The 14,612-nt window shown below is 38.3% G+C and overlaps 5 protein-coding genes across 5 annotated transcripts; 2 read left to right on the top strand and 3 right to left on the bottom strand.

Annotated features, from left to right (window-relative positions):
* Positions 1 to 169: 169 nt before the first annotated feature.
* LOC17883590 (calcium-dependent protein kinase 12) lies at positions 170 to 2,586 on the top strand. Its single transcript, XM_006287547.2, has 6 exons — positions 170 to 837; positions 1,175 to 1,318; positions 1,397 to 1,549; positions 1,617 to 1,900; positions 2,002 to 2,226; positions 2,324 to 2,586. The coding sequence occupies exons 1-6, from the start codon at positions 309 to 311 to the stop codon at positions 2,459 to 2,461; spliced, it is 1,473 nt and encodes a 490-aa protein (XP_006287609.1). The 5' UTR covers positions 170 to 308; the 3' UTR covers positions 2,462 to 2,586.
* Positions 2,587 to 2,615: 29 nt separating this feature from the next.
* LOC17884208 (cleft lip and palate transmembrane protein 1 homolog) lies at positions 2,616 to 6,461 on the bottom strand. The gene is made up of 12 exons (XM_023781368.1): positions 6,032 to 6,461; positions 5,637 to 5,783; positions 5,427 to 5,541; positions 5,236 to 5,330; positions 5,016 to 5,119; positions 4,685 to 4,722; positions 4,081 to 4,316; positions 3,830 to 3,923; positions 3,561 to 3,751; positions 3,263 to 3,482; positions 3,011 to 3,178; positions 2,616 to 2,925 (listed from the first exon to the last, which is right to left on the bottom strand). Exons 1-12 carry the CDS (start codon positions 6,260 to 6,262, stop codon positions 2,777 to 2,779), a joined length of 1,788 nt encoding a protein of 595 aa, XP_023637136.1. The 5' UTR covers positions 6,263 to 6,461; the 3' UTR covers positions 2,616 to 2,776.
* Positions 6,462 to 6,716: 255 nt separating this feature from the next.
* On the bottom strand, positions 6,717 to 9,680 carry LOC17884613 (protein SUPPRESSOR OF GENE SILENCING 3). Its single transcript, XM_006287230.2, has 6 exons — positions 9,573 to 9,680; positions 8,178 to 9,138; positions 7,813 to 8,104; positions 7,462 to 7,706; positions 7,214 to 7,359; positions 6,717 to 7,118 (listed from the first exon to the last, which is right to left on the bottom strand). The coding sequence occupies exons 2-6, from the start codon at positions 9,129 to 9,131 to the stop codon at positions 6,905 to 6,907; spliced, it is 1,851 nt and encodes a 616-aa protein (XP_006287292.1). The 5' UTR covers positions 9,132 to 9,138; positions 9,573 to 9,680; the 3' UTR covers positions 6,717 to 6,904.
* Positions 9,681 to 10,558: 878 nt separating this feature from the next.
* Positions 10,559 to 12,595, top strand: LOC17882503 (vesicle transport protein SFT2B). Its single transcript, XM_006286604.2, has 6 exons — positions 10,559 to 10,852; positions 11,280 to 11,333; positions 11,458 to 11,531; positions 11,669 to 11,786; positions 11,915 to 11,973; positions 12,185 to 12,595. Exons 1-6 carry the CDS (start codon positions 10,709 to 10,711, stop codon positions 12,261 to 12,263), a joined length of 528 nt encoding a protein of 175 aa, XP_006286666.1. The 5' UTR covers positions 10,559 to 10,708; the 3' UTR covers positions 12,264 to 12,595.
* A 116-nt stretch (positions 12,596 to 12,711) lies between these two features.
* LOC17884329 (26S proteasome non-ATPase regulatory subunit 14 homolog) lies at positions 12,712 to 14,573 on the bottom strand. Its single transcript, XM_006288228.2, has 6 exons — positions 14,367 to 14,573; positions 13,986 to 14,163; positions 13,823 to 13,904; positions 13,441 to 13,617; positions 13,187 to 13,354; positions 12,712 to 13,093 (listed from the first exon to the last, which is right to left on the bottom strand). The coding sequence occupies exons 1-6, from the start codon at positions 14,494 to 14,496 to the stop codon at positions 12,902 to 12,904; spliced, it is 927 nt and encodes a 308-aa protein (XP_006288290.1). The 5' UTR covers positions 14,497 to 14,573; the 3' UTR covers positions 12,712 to 12,901.
* Between the last annotated feature and the right edge of the window lie 39 nt (positions 14,574 to 14,612).

Here is a 14,612-nt window from a genome sequence, read left to right as displayed (position 1 = left end):
ACATTAATAAAAATAAATAGAAGAAAATATATTTTCACTCTAGAAGTTTTATTCAAAGCATTTATTCAAAGCATTCATTGAATTTCCCATTTTTCACATTTATGTATTTGGAAATTGGAAAAAAAAAAAAAAAAATCTTAAAAGCACTACTATTAGAGTTAGCTAATCAATCATTCTCCTAACTCTTGACTTCCCTCTCTCTCTCTATCTCTTCAATGCCTTCAAGTCAGTTTCTTTACTCATTCAACAGTTTCTCTTCTTCTTCCTCTGCTTAAACGAAACCCTGAGTCAATAAAAAACTCTCAAGAATGGCAAACAGAGCAAGAACCAGATGGGTTCTTCCTTACAAGACCAAAAACGTTGAAGACATTTACTTTCTTGGTAAAGTCCTCGGACAAGGCCAATTCGGAACCACTTTCCTCTGTACCCATAAACAGACAGGTCAAAAGCTCGCCTGCAAAACCATACCCAAAAGGAAGCTCCTTTGCCAAGACGATTACGATGACGTTTTGAGGGAGATCCAGATAATGCATCACTTGTCTGAATACCCCAACGTTGTCCGTATAGAAAGTGCGTACGAGGACTCCAAAAGCGTTCACCTTGTGATGGAGCTCTGTGAAGGTGGTGAGTTGTTTGATAGAATTGTGAAGAGAGGTCATTACAGTGAGAGAGAAGCTGCTAAGCTTATCAAGACTATTGTTGGGGTTGTTGAGGCTTGTCACTCCCTTGGGGTTATACATAGAGATCTTAAGCCTGAGAATTTCTTGTTTTCTTCTTCTGATGAAGATGCTTCTCTTAAATCTACCGACTTTGGCCTCTCTGTTTTCTGCAAACCAGGTTTGAATTTGTTCGTATTCTCCTCTAATTTTGTTCTATCATTGTGGTTGTGATGTTATGAGTAATTATTTCATCACTTGATGATTTTGTTAAAGAATCTGCATTTGTTTTAAGTGACTTACTCTGTACTGTGTTGATATATGAATGAAGCATCAGACTGTGATTAAACCAGATGGTTAAAATGATTGAACCAGATGCTAAATGTGAGTTAGCTAATCAAAATCTATTAGTATAGTTTGAGAGAGCGCATTGACCACTGTGAGGTGGTGTGTCTGTTTTTGGTAGAATTAGTTTGATATGGAGCTTTGGTTTCTGACAATCTTTGTTTTTTTTTCAGGCGAAACATTTTCGGAACTTGTTGGTAGCGCATACTATGTGGCACCTGAGGTTTTACATAAGCATTATGGCCCTGAATGTGATGTATGGAGCGCTGGAGTTATCCTCTACATTCTATTATGTGGTTTTCCTCCTTTCTGGGCAGGTAGGTTTTACTTAATGGCTTCATTCTTTCTTTGCATCAAGTGCTTACTGTGTCTCATGTGTCCTGTTTTGTATCCAGAAAGTGAAATGGGTATCTTCAGAAAGATTTTACAGGGAAAGTTGGACTTTGAGACCAATCCTTGGCCTAGCATTTCAGAGAGTGCTAAAGATCTTATAAAGAAAATGCTCGAGAGCAATCCGAAAAAGCGGCTAACTGCTCATCAAGTGTTGTGTAAGTTGTCATGCTCGCAAAAGTTATGAAGTTTCCTAGCAAACTGATTCAAATGTTCTTCTGTCAGGTCACCCATGGATTGTGGATGATAAGGTTGCTCCAGATAAACCTTTGGACTGCGCAGTAGTGTCCCGCCTGAAAAAGTTCTCTGCAATGAACAAACTTAAGAAGATGGCTTTACGAGTGATTGCAGAGAGACTATCTGAGGAAGAGATCGGTGGGCTCAAAGAACTGTTCAAGATGATAGACACAGATAAAAGCGGGACAATCACATTTGAAGAGTTAAAAGACAGTATGAGACGTGTGGGATCAGAGCTTATGGAATCAGAGATCCAAGAACTCTTGTGTGCAGTAAACTAATAACACCTTTCTTATTAACTTTCACGTTTTGCATATTTGTTTTTTCTGAAAATAATGTCCAATATCTTTTCATTTGTGTGTGTGTGTGTTAGGCTGATGTTGATGAAAGTGGAACAATTGACTATGGAGAGTTCTTAGCAGCAACAATCCACTTGAACAAGCTGGAGAGGGAAGAGAATCTGGTGGCTGCATTCTCCTTCTTTGACAAAGATGCAAGCGGGTACATCACTATCGACGAGCTTCAACAGGCATGGAAGGACTTTGGTATAAAGGATTCAAATCTTGATGAAATGATCAAAGACATTGATCAAGACAACGTGAGTAGTATAGTGTACAAAAGATATTTTACTGTTTCTTTGATGAAAAAAGCTTTGGAATAAATATTTATGGTAGTTGCTATTGTTGAATTTGTAGGATGGACAAATAGACTATGGAGAATTTGTGGCAATGATGAGGAAAGGGAATGGCAATGGAGGAGGGATTGGTCGGAGAAGTATGAGGAACAGTCTCAACTTTGGCACTGCTCTTCCTGCTGAGTCGATGAATGTCTAAATTTTTCATTTTTGTGAAGTATTCTAGAGACTTCTGTAGCAAAACATTTCATATGATAGAACTTGCTGTTTCTGCTTTTAACAACTTTTTCTCTGACTAGTAAGTAATTGGAATTATGCTCTTAACAGTTTGAAGCTAGTTACGTTCTCTCATGAAAAACGAAGGAGCTGATTTATAATGTGTCTTATAAAAAGTTGACAGTAAACTTCAACAAAACTTCTATAAGTGAAAACAAAAAGAAATCAAGAAACTATAATTTTAACTGTTGTAATAAAATTGGTTTAGAAAGTGCGACCACAAAAAAAAGGAAGAAGACTAGTTTGTTTTCTTGTCTTCTTCTTCTTTCTCTGTGATCAACTTCTTCTCTTCACTTTCATCCTCACCTCCAAAACCGAACTCGTTAACACGTGTCTTGTCCACTGGGTAAACCCACCTTTGGTATAAGTATATCAAGAATATCACATCTGAAAAAACACACACTATCCATTAGAAAGGCCTGTTTCTGAAATCCGAATCCAATTAGTGAGGGATTTGATGGATATTACTCACCATCTCGGAATACGGAGAGTCGATGTAGAATCGGCATTTTGATGACAAAGGCAAAGAGATCGTCGATAATGGTGTTGAGGAACTTGTAAGTCATCTGTCTCCATGGTAAATGTGCCACTGATTTTAGCTTATAGTTGATGAACAGCTGAGGACACATCATGATGAATCCTGCAAAACACACAACCCCAAACTCAAGATAAATTTACAATGAGCGACTCTCAACAGTCTTTTGAGGATGGTGAAGGCTATTACCAAACATGTAGACACAACTTGTTAGTGAAGACAGGATCCAAGAGTACCAACTCTTGTGGCGTTCATAAGCGAGAGAATATATCGATAAGCCAATGACAAGGAGGAGGAGCACGTAGGATAAGAATTTGATGGCAATGTCATCGTACTCCTTAGTTTTATTGCTTGCATAAGATTCACGATCGTGGAACCTCAACCTTGGAATCATTCCGCTTCGATCAACCTGTTAAGTTTAAATGTTAGACAATGTTTATATGTAAAGCAACAACATCATAAATCAATATGTGAATATTACAAGTACCTCTATGCGCATGGCTTTCCCTATCTTCCAGAATTCAATGCAGACACCGACCCCAGAACTAGCCAATATCATCCATGAAGTGTCGTTGTCAAGCAAGTAGAGGAAGATAACAAACTGACAAATAAAGTTCAGTACAACGGACTTTGCAGACAGTCCTTCCATAGATTTGTTTTTGTTCCAAAATTGGATATCTGCACGGTAGGCAAAAGATAAGTAAAAATTCAACAATCTTTCCTACAATCTCAAGGAAAGATTTGGGTCTTACTTACCATTTTTGAATGCCAGGAAGTCAAACACTGAATGAAGCATCGAAACAAACATAGTGATGCCCAACAGATAGGGATTTCCTTCCAAAAACACCCTCTGTAACAAAAGAATATTTACAATCAGCTCCAGGGAGAAACCAAAGGCGTGTAAAGAATATAACCAGTAGGATCTCTCTACCTACCAGTTTCAAAAGTTAATAGCACAAATCATAAGTTCATTGATAGAAGATGCTGATATAAGAAACCATATTTACCTTTAGTTCGTCAGATTCACCGTCAAGCATGCTTCCGTAGCTACGCTGCATCTGGAAAGACTGATCAACTTGCTGAAACAGTTGCCATTTCATCATGCTTATGGGACTTATTTCCAGATTAAGTGGTAGTTCTGAGACTGTCTCATTGACTGGAATGAACTTGTCCCTTAGCAGCCAAAACTCATTGAAGTAAACTGTAGGATAGTAATTTCCTGTAGTAGGTTCTACCAGTAGGTCTGCAAATATAAAGTTAAGTACAGCATATAACAAACTGGACAAGTAGACAATCACAAACAAAATGACAACCCTCTAATTAAATTCCCATTCCACCTATTAAATAATGGAAAACAAGATTCTATTGAGCACCTTATACACATAAACAAAGTAAGAGACATGACACTACTTTTGACCATTCAAGGACCCAAAACTTATCGATCCAACTTTTTTTCAGAAAAAGTTTGATCCAGCTTATGCTAAAAAGGCATGCATCATTCCCATGGATAGTGCCTTCAAATGTTATAGAAAACATAGGCAGCGAGAGTTGTGAAAAAATTCAAATAATAAATAAGCAGGTCACTCTTTTGTCAAAGAAATTGAAGGATACGAGGAGCAATGTTTGGTGGTACACCATTCTGTGAATATCTGTCATGAAAGTGAAACTAGATATTAGTCTACCAGTATAGAGTCATATTAAATTCAATATTGACAGACAGTCAAAGAGAAAAGAGGGATAAGATGTCATCATATAAGTGTTAATGTTAATTAGTTAGGTTAAAACGTCTCCCCTGCAATTGTTTAAGATTTTATAGTGCACCTTACATCAACATAGAAAGCGAATCCATCATGATCTTATCTTAGTTTTTACATTAGTCAGCATTGAGTGCTTCTAGAGTTTCATTCTTTTTAAACTACAAAAAATAACAGAACCAACTTACCGAGTAAAATCATCAACCAGGTTAATTGTGACATTCGGTTTCCAGAGGGATACCCATTCCACAGGGACCTCTACCTTGAGATCTGATTTCTTATCACCAACATTCTGTGAAGTACGGCTGGCGTTAGTTCATTAAACATCTATCGAACTCATCAGAGTTCAAGAAAACACATAACTATATATGTAAAGTTTCCTCAAAGAAAACTTCTGCAGAGGCATACCTCAACTTCTGGTTCGGATTCATCAGAGTCTTTGGGACTGCCCAAGAGACTCTTCTTCTTATTTTTCTTTTGCTTTGGAAAGTAAGTCGCCACAGCTGCAATAGTAAAAAGACCAGTCCAATTCAGCTACCACAGAAACCTCATAATCCAAAAAAGCTAAGTGTTTAGATTACTAAAAAAGGAAGTCTTACGATGAGTCCTGCTAAAACTACTAAGAGGTTGGTATTCAGGATCAGTAGGGTCTATGGGAAATCCAGATCGAGCAAAGAAGACATGCGCATACAGACTTCCATTATTCTGTAGCGTCTGCGAACAAAACAAAATCGTAATACAACTCAGCACATTGACATAAGAGGAAGAAATATGAAAGAAACCAAAACAGCCAAGTAAGTGATGATTACCTCAGAGGGATAATACGTAAGTGACTTGGTCCTAATACTCTCTGGTGTCCATACAGCATAAGGTATATTCGTCTCATGCCAATAGAGTGCTTTATCATTGCCATAGTCATTGAACTTCTCTTGCTCTGACAAATATAACCACATATCCTGCAGATAAAAAAGCATTGGCTGCATTTAGAAACAAAACTAAAAAAAATAAAGAAAAATCAAATCTTTAAACCCTAATCATCTAATCAAACAGTGGTCATACATAACTAAATCACACAGTAGAAAAAGTTGTTTACAGAACAAACACTGCGTGTTACATACGATTTGAAAAAAAACAGAGAATAAGGGGAAAGAGATAATTCAATAGCAGAAGAAGTAAGAATATATCATCGAAGTTATGAGATTACCAATGATTCGCCTTTATGGAAGAGATTAGTCATGAGCTGAGACGGAGCAGAGGGATCCAAAGGTTTCTGTTTAGGTGAGAAGAACTTGGAAGCAAAGTACCAGAAGACGGCGATTCTAACGATTCCGGAAATCGTGGAACCAAATCCACGCTGCTGCTGCTGCTGCGGTTGAGCACCGTCGGCTCCAGCAGCTCCAGCCACCGCCGCCGTTTGTCCTGCCGGCGGGGCCATATTTCACGAATCGAGAAGAAGGATTGGGTTTGGTTACGGCGGATCCAAAGCTAAGCTTTGAGATGTGAATTCGCCTAAAAGAAGATTTGTTTAAAGCAGAGTTCGATCGATAGAGAGATATTTATCGGATTCCTTTATTTTAATTTATAATTTTATATATATAAAAATCTGAAAGGAAGAAGAGATTAAACAAACAAATAGATTTTGGACTTGGTGGTATGAGTCGTGACGATGCTCTTCCAATACGATGCAAGTACAAGTGTTTTATGGCACCACCACGTCTCTTTAAACCAAAAAGTATATTTGCATCCAAAGACCTCTGTTTTTTTAGATATTTACTATTATTTCCCAAACTTTACGAAAATATTAAATGTACTCCTTCATGTTCAGGCATAGAAGCGTGACACTGCCTATTTGAGATTCTAGTTTGTTTAAATATGCTTAAACGTTCATAGGAAACTAAAACTTACTCAAAACAAAATACTTTTAGGAAACTTGGTCTGAGTAACAAGAACTATAGTGCTTCCTTAGATCTGTCTACTTAAAATTGGAGAATAATAGTCTATAATCTCCTTAAGATAAAGTTTCTCTCAAATCTCCTATTTGCCGACATATACCAAAAGCAAAACAACACACCCGGTCTCAGTCATCTGCATTGTCAAGGCCACCATACTTGTTCATGAGCTGTTCCAAAGCCTCATCGTACTCTCTCTCCAGATCAAGCACCTCCTCCTCATGCCTTCTCTTCATCTCTTTTATCTTCTTCTCTTGCTCTATAATCACCTTTTCCCTCTCCTCCACAAACTCCTCCATCTCTTTCTCTTGAAACTTGATGAAGCTTGACACCTCCTCAGCTCTGCAGAATAATCAAAAACCCAGAACAATTTAGTTACTCTTGCACTTGGAAACACAAAAAAAAAAAAACAGAGCGGTTATGTAAAGTGCATATACCTCTTTCGGCAATCGTCGTTGCTAGTATTCTCAACAACCTTAGCACGTTCCTGCTGCTGCAACTTCTCAAAATTCTCCTCCTTTGCGTATCTGTTCTTATGTATCTGCTTGATTTTATCATTGAAAAACCGGTATTGTCCATCCATCTTCAAGCCACCATCATTTTTTTAGACAAAATCAATCAAAAAGTGTATCAGTAGGTAATACGAAATTTCAACTCTGTGATTTTCGAGTAAAAAAAAACATACCTCTTCTCTGTTTTGCTCATGCAGCATCTTTGTACTCTGTCTCACGATACGAGTCTTCTTTGCAGTTTCACGCAGCTTCTCGCTCATAATTTCTAGAGATTCCTCAAGCACCTTGGCGTGCCTGTTCTGTTTTGAGAGCTTGTTCTTAAAATAGTTCAGCTGCTGGTTGTCCTCAGCGATCTGCCTCAGCTCCTTTACAACCATCTCTTGGTAAGATCGCAACTCGAATTTCAGCCTCGTTTTGCCTAATGATTTGATTTAATGAAAACAACAGATACATTCACAAGGACCAACAAAACTCACCAATGAAAAAACTTAAAAGCATAAATCAAATTTCTGAGGGAAGAGAACCTTGAGAGTGTTGATTGAATATCTCCAGATCTTGCTTGGTTGCAAGGAAGCCATACAGTTGGCGAACACCTCCAGAAAACAGATTACGCCGACGGGCCCAGGCGTTTCTATCTAACCCTTGCTCAGCTAACTCCCTGTGGAGGCGTTCGGCCTCCAGATAGCCAGTGGCACTGCTCTCAAACATCAGAGCACTCATCCCACGATGGCCCTGTGGACCATAAGAATGGCGTGATCTAATAGCCTCATACTTGTCAAAGTATTCCAGCAGCTCTTGGTTGCCCATACCGACCCACTGAAAATGTAAGATTCTAATCTCAGCAGAATGCAAAAGAAGATAAAAGAAGAAAGAAATACAAGAAGTTCACCTTATCATTATCGTCCTTGTCCAGTCTAGTGTTCATGATGATGACCATTGGAGGCCAGACAATCTCATGATCCTTTTCCTCCTCACCCAAACCCTTCCACTGCCCATAGATCTCACCATAGGGGATGACAGATGCTCCTCTCATCTGTAGATCCTGGTCCAGAACTTCAGCCAATTCTCTATGGAGCTTAACTCGCCTAGCTCCCTTTGTCCTCGCATGAGCTATTAGTGGCTGTAGGTTATACCAGTCAATGGCACCAGGTCCGCCCTGACAAGCTGGACAATGCCACTGCCTCTGTGGTTCATTTATCTGCTCGATTGACAAGCTATCCAAGCTGTCAAAGAACTTCTTGAACCACTTATTCTGCTTCCGTGATCCATGGCTCTTTTGACTCACATCAGAGTCATAATCATCACTCACAAGGTCATCATCAGAATCTTCCAAAGCATCAGAATCATTCTCTTCCTCAGAAGCATTATCCTCATCATCCTCCACGTTTGGAACCTCCTGCAAAACAGTGTGATGCGCAGAACCTTTTCTTGCCTGCCAATTCCATCCTCCTTCCAAAGGAGGGCGAGTTACAGGTGGGGGAGCCACAAAGTTGTTATCATACTTTTTGTTCAATGCTCTTCCCCGACCAGAGACCCGGTTATCAGTAGCTTGAGTGCCCCAACCATTGCCATTACCTCTCCCAGACGCGTAACTACCTCTCCCTTGTTGCTGACCACCCCAAGCTCTAGGCGGGTTTGCATTCTGAGAAACCCAAGCTTTTCCAGAAGTGTTGCCAGGTTTGTTCTTGTTCTTCTTGGAAATGACCTCCCAATCTCCTCCATCATCTTGTGAAGGGGCCAGTTTCGTCCCTGCCAAAGCTTGCGCCAACTGTTCAACCTCAGGCTTGGAACCACCCTGAGAAACGCTCTTACCCTTAGACATTGGACCAGCCCTAGAACTCATTCTGAACCTAGAGCCATCAAAAAGAAACCCACAGTCAGCAGCAAAATCTCAAAATCCACACATGAGCGTGATGAATACAACAACCCAACAACACATAGACTAAACAAACAAACATCAAAGCAAAAAAAAAAAAAAAAGGTAGATCAATCCGATATTATGACATGAAAACCAAAATAAAAACTAAAGACTTTTCACTGTCAAAGACTCCGATCATTTTTTAAACGGTGAAAACACAACAAACCGAACACAAACAGTATGTCGCAGAACCTCGTTACACAAAACCATGAAAAATAATAGGAAAAGCAAAAACAAAAAGTAACCCATAGCACAAAAACCGTGACAATCGAGAACATTAGGGTAATTTTCCGACGAAGAAACCAAGAAATCGAGGACAGAGTGTCTATGGAGAGGCGATCGAAGCCTCTAAGGAAGAAAACTTACAGCGTAAACGACGGAGAATGCGCGATTCAAGCGCCGGAGACTGAGAGTACTGACGAGTGAGAGTCCGGAGAAATAAAAATGAAAGAGAAGAGGTAGAGACAAATGAGAAAGCTTTAAAATGACGAAATCTTTTTTTATCCAGTCCGGACTCCAAAAATTTCATTCAATTTTATTTTATTTTTACTTCTGTACCTCTGTGTGTTTTTTACTTTTTTATTTTTTCTCTGTATCTTTGGGAAAACTTAATTTTGCCCATTTCTAGTTTATAATGTATGGAGTATATAACCTAGTAACGTTTATCCATTTAACCAAAGCGTCGAAGTCAAAATAGTTTGAAGAAATCGTGATGATTTTTCAGTTTTTCCGGATCCGTTACTTAAAAAGAAGAGTGACTGTCAATTAGTAACGTCAAATAATATAAAAAAATTATTATCTATAGTGTACAAAAAAAAACATTACAAGACAAATTAGTGACTACATATAACTGATAAATTTATATATAACAAAGAAAACATAATTACATTACTTTTTAGTATTTTATATATATTTACATATACAAAAATAAATGTTACATATATCATTTGTGCGTACAATTTTTTATATTTAATATGTATGACTCAAATATACCTAGAGACAAAAATCATGAGATACTTACCTAAACAAATCACAAAAATAATTGACCAACTTAAATAGAAAACAAAAACAAAAATATTACGTTACATATGATTTTTGTCTGAGGACAGTCGTTATGTTTTTACGTTTATGGCTAAAAATTATTTTACATATAAATCAAGAGGGTTTGACCAAGTGTTGATTAATAGACCAGGTCAAAGTTCTAGTTTCTATATAAGTGAATGTACCAGAGGATCTCGCTAAAGGCTAGATCAGTAGATAGGCTTCTAATGGACCACGAGTTGGGTTTATTTTAACGTGAAAGAAGCCCAATAATACTAAAGCCTTTCTAACAAAACCAAAACGAAGAAAGGCGTCTCTTTCATCTTTACACTTCAGGAATGGCATAATTGTGCAGAGAAGAAGATCCAACAATACTTCAGTTCTGCTGTCACAATTGTAGAAACGAAAAGCGTGAGAGATCTAGGAGAAAATAAAGAGAGCTTAGAGAGGACTTAGCGGAGATGGATAAGATGAATCAGGCATTTGAGAAGATGAAGATGTTGGTAGGTATGGAGGTTGAAGACGAGCAACGAGCTGCCGAGGAAGAAAGCTCGCTTTCGTTCATGGAAGATCTTAATCGAAATTGCGCTTTGACTACCAAACAGGTTCTTATTTACCCTTAGATGGTTGTTCTCTTCGATTAAGTACTCTGCATTTCGTTCTTTCTTGTGATTGTAGTTTTATCGCAACGATTGGTTTTAAATGCATACTGACTACTGAGTAATCGTCCAATTAGAGAAGTTAGGCTCGTAAGCTAACTGATGTAGAGAGGTCAGTGAGTTTCTATTGCATGTAGATCAAGTGATCAATAACATTCAAGTGATTTGAAATTACAGTTCAGCAGTTTTATCTTCATATTGATGATAATTGGTTTTATGGAGAAGAAGGATGATTAAGTTTTATATTGATTAGTATGCTGAGGTTATCCTGTGAAGTTGTAGTGTTGTCTTGTTTATAGAAATCTGTGGAATGTGTCTTCTTGAGTTTGGGTTTATCTTCTGCTAAATGTGTCGTTTCTCTTCATGAAAACAGAGGTTCTATGGGTTTGCAATTTGTTTGTCAGCAGGCTTAACCTGTACACTTTTGGTAAGTACAACTTTTATCCATGTCAGAATTCACTATCCTGAATTGTTTTACCCTTTAGCTATCACTTGGGAAAGTTAAGTCCTTTGGATATATCTATTTATATCTTACCTGTTTGAAAATGCAGTCGATGCTTGTTTTCTTCAATCCGGTCAAGTTTGGCATCACGTTTACTCTCGGAAATTTGATGGCACTTGGGAGGTCCGTATTTTGATTTTTATGTTGGGTTGTAAACTTGTAATATCGCATTAGGTGTGTGCGATTCTGTCTGTACTAGTATTTCTCCCTTTTTTCCTCTGTTCTTGGATTTTTGGTTTCATGTCATTTTTATATGGCAGCACAGCATTCCTTATAGGCCCACAGAGGCAGGTGACTATGATGCTTGACCCTGCTCGTATCTACGCTACTGCTTTGTATCTAGCAAGCATTATCATTGCCTTATTTTGTGCTCTTTATGTAAGTGGGTTTCTTAACTCTATTTAATTCAGTTTACTGTATACACTATATAGTAACCATTGTTAGATTTCGATTAAAACTAGGTAGTGAAAATGCCTTGTTTGACTAACAACAATCTTTCTATACAGGTTCGTAACAAGCTTCTGACGCTGCTGGCCATCATTCTTGAGTTCTCTGGTCTAATATGGTATGCTGAAGTTTTGGTTCCAGACTCTTGCATTTATCTTGGAATTTCTAGTTATTTATACATGGTCTGGGCGTGTTGTGACATGATTCACTCATCGAACCATCTATTACCCTAAACTAGGACTGAATGATGTACCTAATGCTACTTAGATGGGTTCTGAGTTCTTCACAAAAGCTGTCGACATTCATCTTTCTGATCTTTAAAACTGCAGGTATAGCTTGAGCTACATCCCTTTTGCAAGGACCATGGTCTCAAAGGTCTTCATGACTTGTTTTGACACCGAGTTTTAAGCAACACTACACACAGCGTCCCAAAACCAGTGTGCTTTGTTTGAACGATTGGTCACACTCCCAACTGTGTTCAAAGCTGGAATTGTTTGATGCACAAAGAACTTGAAAGAGCCTTATTAGTCCATGCCTTATTGCTTATCTTTGGAGCTCGTTTTCACAAATCCTAGCACATGTTGTATATTTTACTGTGGAATTTAACGTAAATTAGGTTGCCGTTGCTTCCTCTCTTTTTTCTCTACTTGTTTTGAGTTCTTCTCGACGAAAGTATAAACCAGCTAGATATTTTTGAATATTTTTATTTCTGACAGAAAGATTCCTATTTTTGTTGCAAATTTTCATAGATTTAACATCATAATTTACTTTCATGGTTCTCCAAGTGTATATTGGGAAGACTAAAAATTCTTGGCCAAAGTACTTTAGCATAAATTCTGAAAATGAGAGAATAAACTAAATGAAATAGATATCAATCCATGGCCTTGACGAAAAGTACGAAATCACAGAGTACAATACAGCCTCGTAAATGCTAGGAGATGAGAAATAAAACGAGAAGATTCAGCAGAAACCAAAGAGATGTCAAAAGAACAAAGCTCAACTTTCTGGCCAAATAGTTTTAAGTCGTTGAAGAAGTGAGAAGCTCTCTAGAAGACAACAGTGTCAAGCATAGTGCCTAGAGTCTGAACAATGTTGGATGACATCAGGTTGGAGACATGTTCTTCCAGATGCTTCTTTGCGTCTTGTCTTCCCACATTCACGATTGCAAGCTTCTCTGGTGACAACTCGTCCTCCTCTTGAACAGCCTTGTTATATTTAGCAGCCAAGTTCAACATCTCCTGTTAAACACCAGATAAAGACAATATCAGTGAACATGAGAGTGAAATACTTGAACAAATAAAAAGATTGCAAAATACCCTCCTTTTTTATACCTGGACCGTCTGTTCGTTTGTCTTGGAGTGAGTGTCAAAGCGCCTTAGTGTCAGACCATCTGTCCATTTCTTCTTGTGAAGGTTTAGTAACATCTTCTCCTCAAGCTCGTTCTTCCTGTAGTTGATGGCTATTGAATAATAGTGTCTGTTCAATCCATGAATCAAGGCCTGCATAATAGTATCCAAAACTCAGCATCAGAGATTGTGTTCCAATTTAAAAACACAAGACACACGTTTCACTAAATGATCATCACCTGGATCGATGGTTTGTTCAGATGCCCAAGGTTCGAAGTTGTTTGACGGGGTTCTTGCCCAAGCATAATGGTCTGAGGATTTATCGAGCGGAACGCGTCAATCACCACTTTGCCTTTAACACTTTGTATCGGATCTACCACCACTGCCACAGCTCGCTGGTTCAAAGCTTCAAAACTCTACAAGAGCACAAAGATGTTCACAATGCAGTTCAATCCAAAGTGAATCCCAACAAGGTATATATATAGAGCATAATGAGTAACAACATTCTATACTGCTCCAACCATTAACACAGTATGGACGATAAAGAAAACAACAAAATTCTCGTGTGCATTCACAAAGCAATGAATAGATAAATATGCAAAGTGAGTAAACAAAACCTACCTGTTGGGTATTAATGTCAACCCCAGAAAGCCAACACCCAAATCCAGGATGGGAATGATACCAACCAACCACCATTTCAGGTCTGAAATATGATACAAGAAGAATCAGATCCAGTCTAGAGAAACTCACTAAGTGTAAATGTGTTTAGAGAGAAACTAGTTACCTTCCAGTCTGTTTAAGCATGTCAAGCATATTAGTCTGGAAAACATGATCAACAGCTTCAACACTAACACCAGTACCACTCTGAGGCATCGCGAAAACATCAACAACCCTCACAGTGTACTCATCCACGAACTCTCCAAGCATCAATCCCATGACTTCCATAGGAACCCCAGCTCTTCCTGCGAATTTCCAACAAGTTTCATCAAATCTCTATTAAATCAAACACAAAGTAAACTAGGAGTTATACAAATAGATCGAATAATTATTCAAAACCCTAGAGTTGCAGAACAAAAGGGGGCAAGTGAGAAATCAAAAGAGCGAAACAAAATCATAGACACTAATCACGAGGTAACGTAATTGGAGTGAAGGATTGGGTTATTACCATGCTTAAGCATCTTGAGGAGGGCGAGAGAAGAGATGTAAACCTGCTCCGACGTATCGAGAGTCGGAGAATCAGGCGATGCGTGACCAAGACCGCCACCAGCTCCGAAGATTCGCTGTAATCTCTCCATAATCAGATGCAATCAATCAGTCGTTCTTCTTCGAGAGTTGCTTCTTCTGGGTTTGCTAGCTACAGCAATGGGATCTTCTTATAAAACCTCTTTCAAGAGTTTTCTTTATTAACAAG

Source organism: Capsella rubella, unplaced genomic scaffold (assembly GCF_000375325.1).
Source record: "Capsella rubella cultivar Monte Gargano unplaced genomic scaffold, Caprub1_0 scaffold_6, whole genome shotgun sequence".
Classification (NCBI taxonomy): Eukaryota; Viridiplantae; Streptophyta; class Magnoliopsida; order Brassicales; family Brassicaceae; genus Capsella; species Capsella rubella.
This window is presented reverse-complemented; position numbering and strand designations above follow the sequence as displayed.

Coding starts and splice junctions, on each gene's coding strand:
- LOC17883590 (XM_006287547.2), top strand. CDS start 309: ATGGCAAACAGAGCAAGAACCAGATGGGTTCTTCCTTACAAGACCAAA. Junction 1,319..1,396: donor TTTTCCTCCTTTCTGGGCAG/GTAGGTTTTACT, acceptor TTTTGTATCCAG/AAAGTGAAATGGGTATCTTC. Junction 1,550..1,616: donor AACTGCTCATCAAGTGTTGT/GTAAGTTGTCAT, acceptor TTCTTCTGTCAG/GTCACCCATGGATTGTGGAT.
- LOC17884208 (XM_023781368.1), bottom strand. CDS start 6,262: ATGGCCCCGCCGGCAGGACAAACGGCGGCGGTGGCTGGAGCTGCTGGA. Junction 5,542..5,636: donor TTACGTATTATCCCTCTGAG/GTAATCATCACT, acceptor TTTTGTTCGCAG/ACGCTACAGAATAATGGAAG. Junction 4,317..4,684: donor ACCACCAAACATTGCTCCTC/GTATCCTTCAAT, acceptor TTATATTTGCAG/ACCTACTGGTAGAACCTACT.
- LOC17884613 (XM_006287230.2), bottom strand. CDS start 9,131: ATGAGTTCTAGGGCTGGTCCAATGTCTAAGGGTAAGAGCGTTTCTCAG. Junction 8,105..8,177: donor ACAAGGACGATAATGATAAG/GTGAACTTCTTG, acceptor TTACATTTTCAG/TGGGTCGGTATGGGCAACCA. Junction 7,119..7,213: donor AACGACGATTGCCGAAAGAG/GTATATGCACTT, acceptor ATTATTCTGCAG/AGCTGAGGAGGTGTCAAGCT.
- LOC17882503 (XM_006286604.2), top strand. CDS start 10,709: ATGGATAAGATGAATCAGGCATTTGAGAAGATGAAGATGTTGGTAGGT. Junction 10,853..11,279: donor GCGCTTTGACTACCAAACAG/GTTCTTATTTAC, acceptor TCATGAAAACAG/AGGTTCTATGGGTTTGCAAT. Junction 11,974..12,184: donor GAGTTCTCTGGTCTAATATG/GTATGCTGAAGT, acceptor TTAAAACTGCAG/GTATAGCTTGAGCTACATCC.
- LOC17884329 (XM_006288228.2), bottom strand. CDS start 14,496: ATGGAGAGATTACAGCGAATCTTCGGAGCTGGTGGCGGTCTTGGTCAC. Junction 13,618..13,822: donor TTGACATTAATACCCAACAG/GTAGGTTTTGTT, acceptor GTGCTCTTGTAG/AGTTTTGAAGCTTTGAACCA. Junction 13,094..13,186: donor CAAACGAACAGACGGTCCAG/GTATAAAAAAGG, acceptor GGTGTTTAACAG/GAGATGTTGAACTTGGCTGC.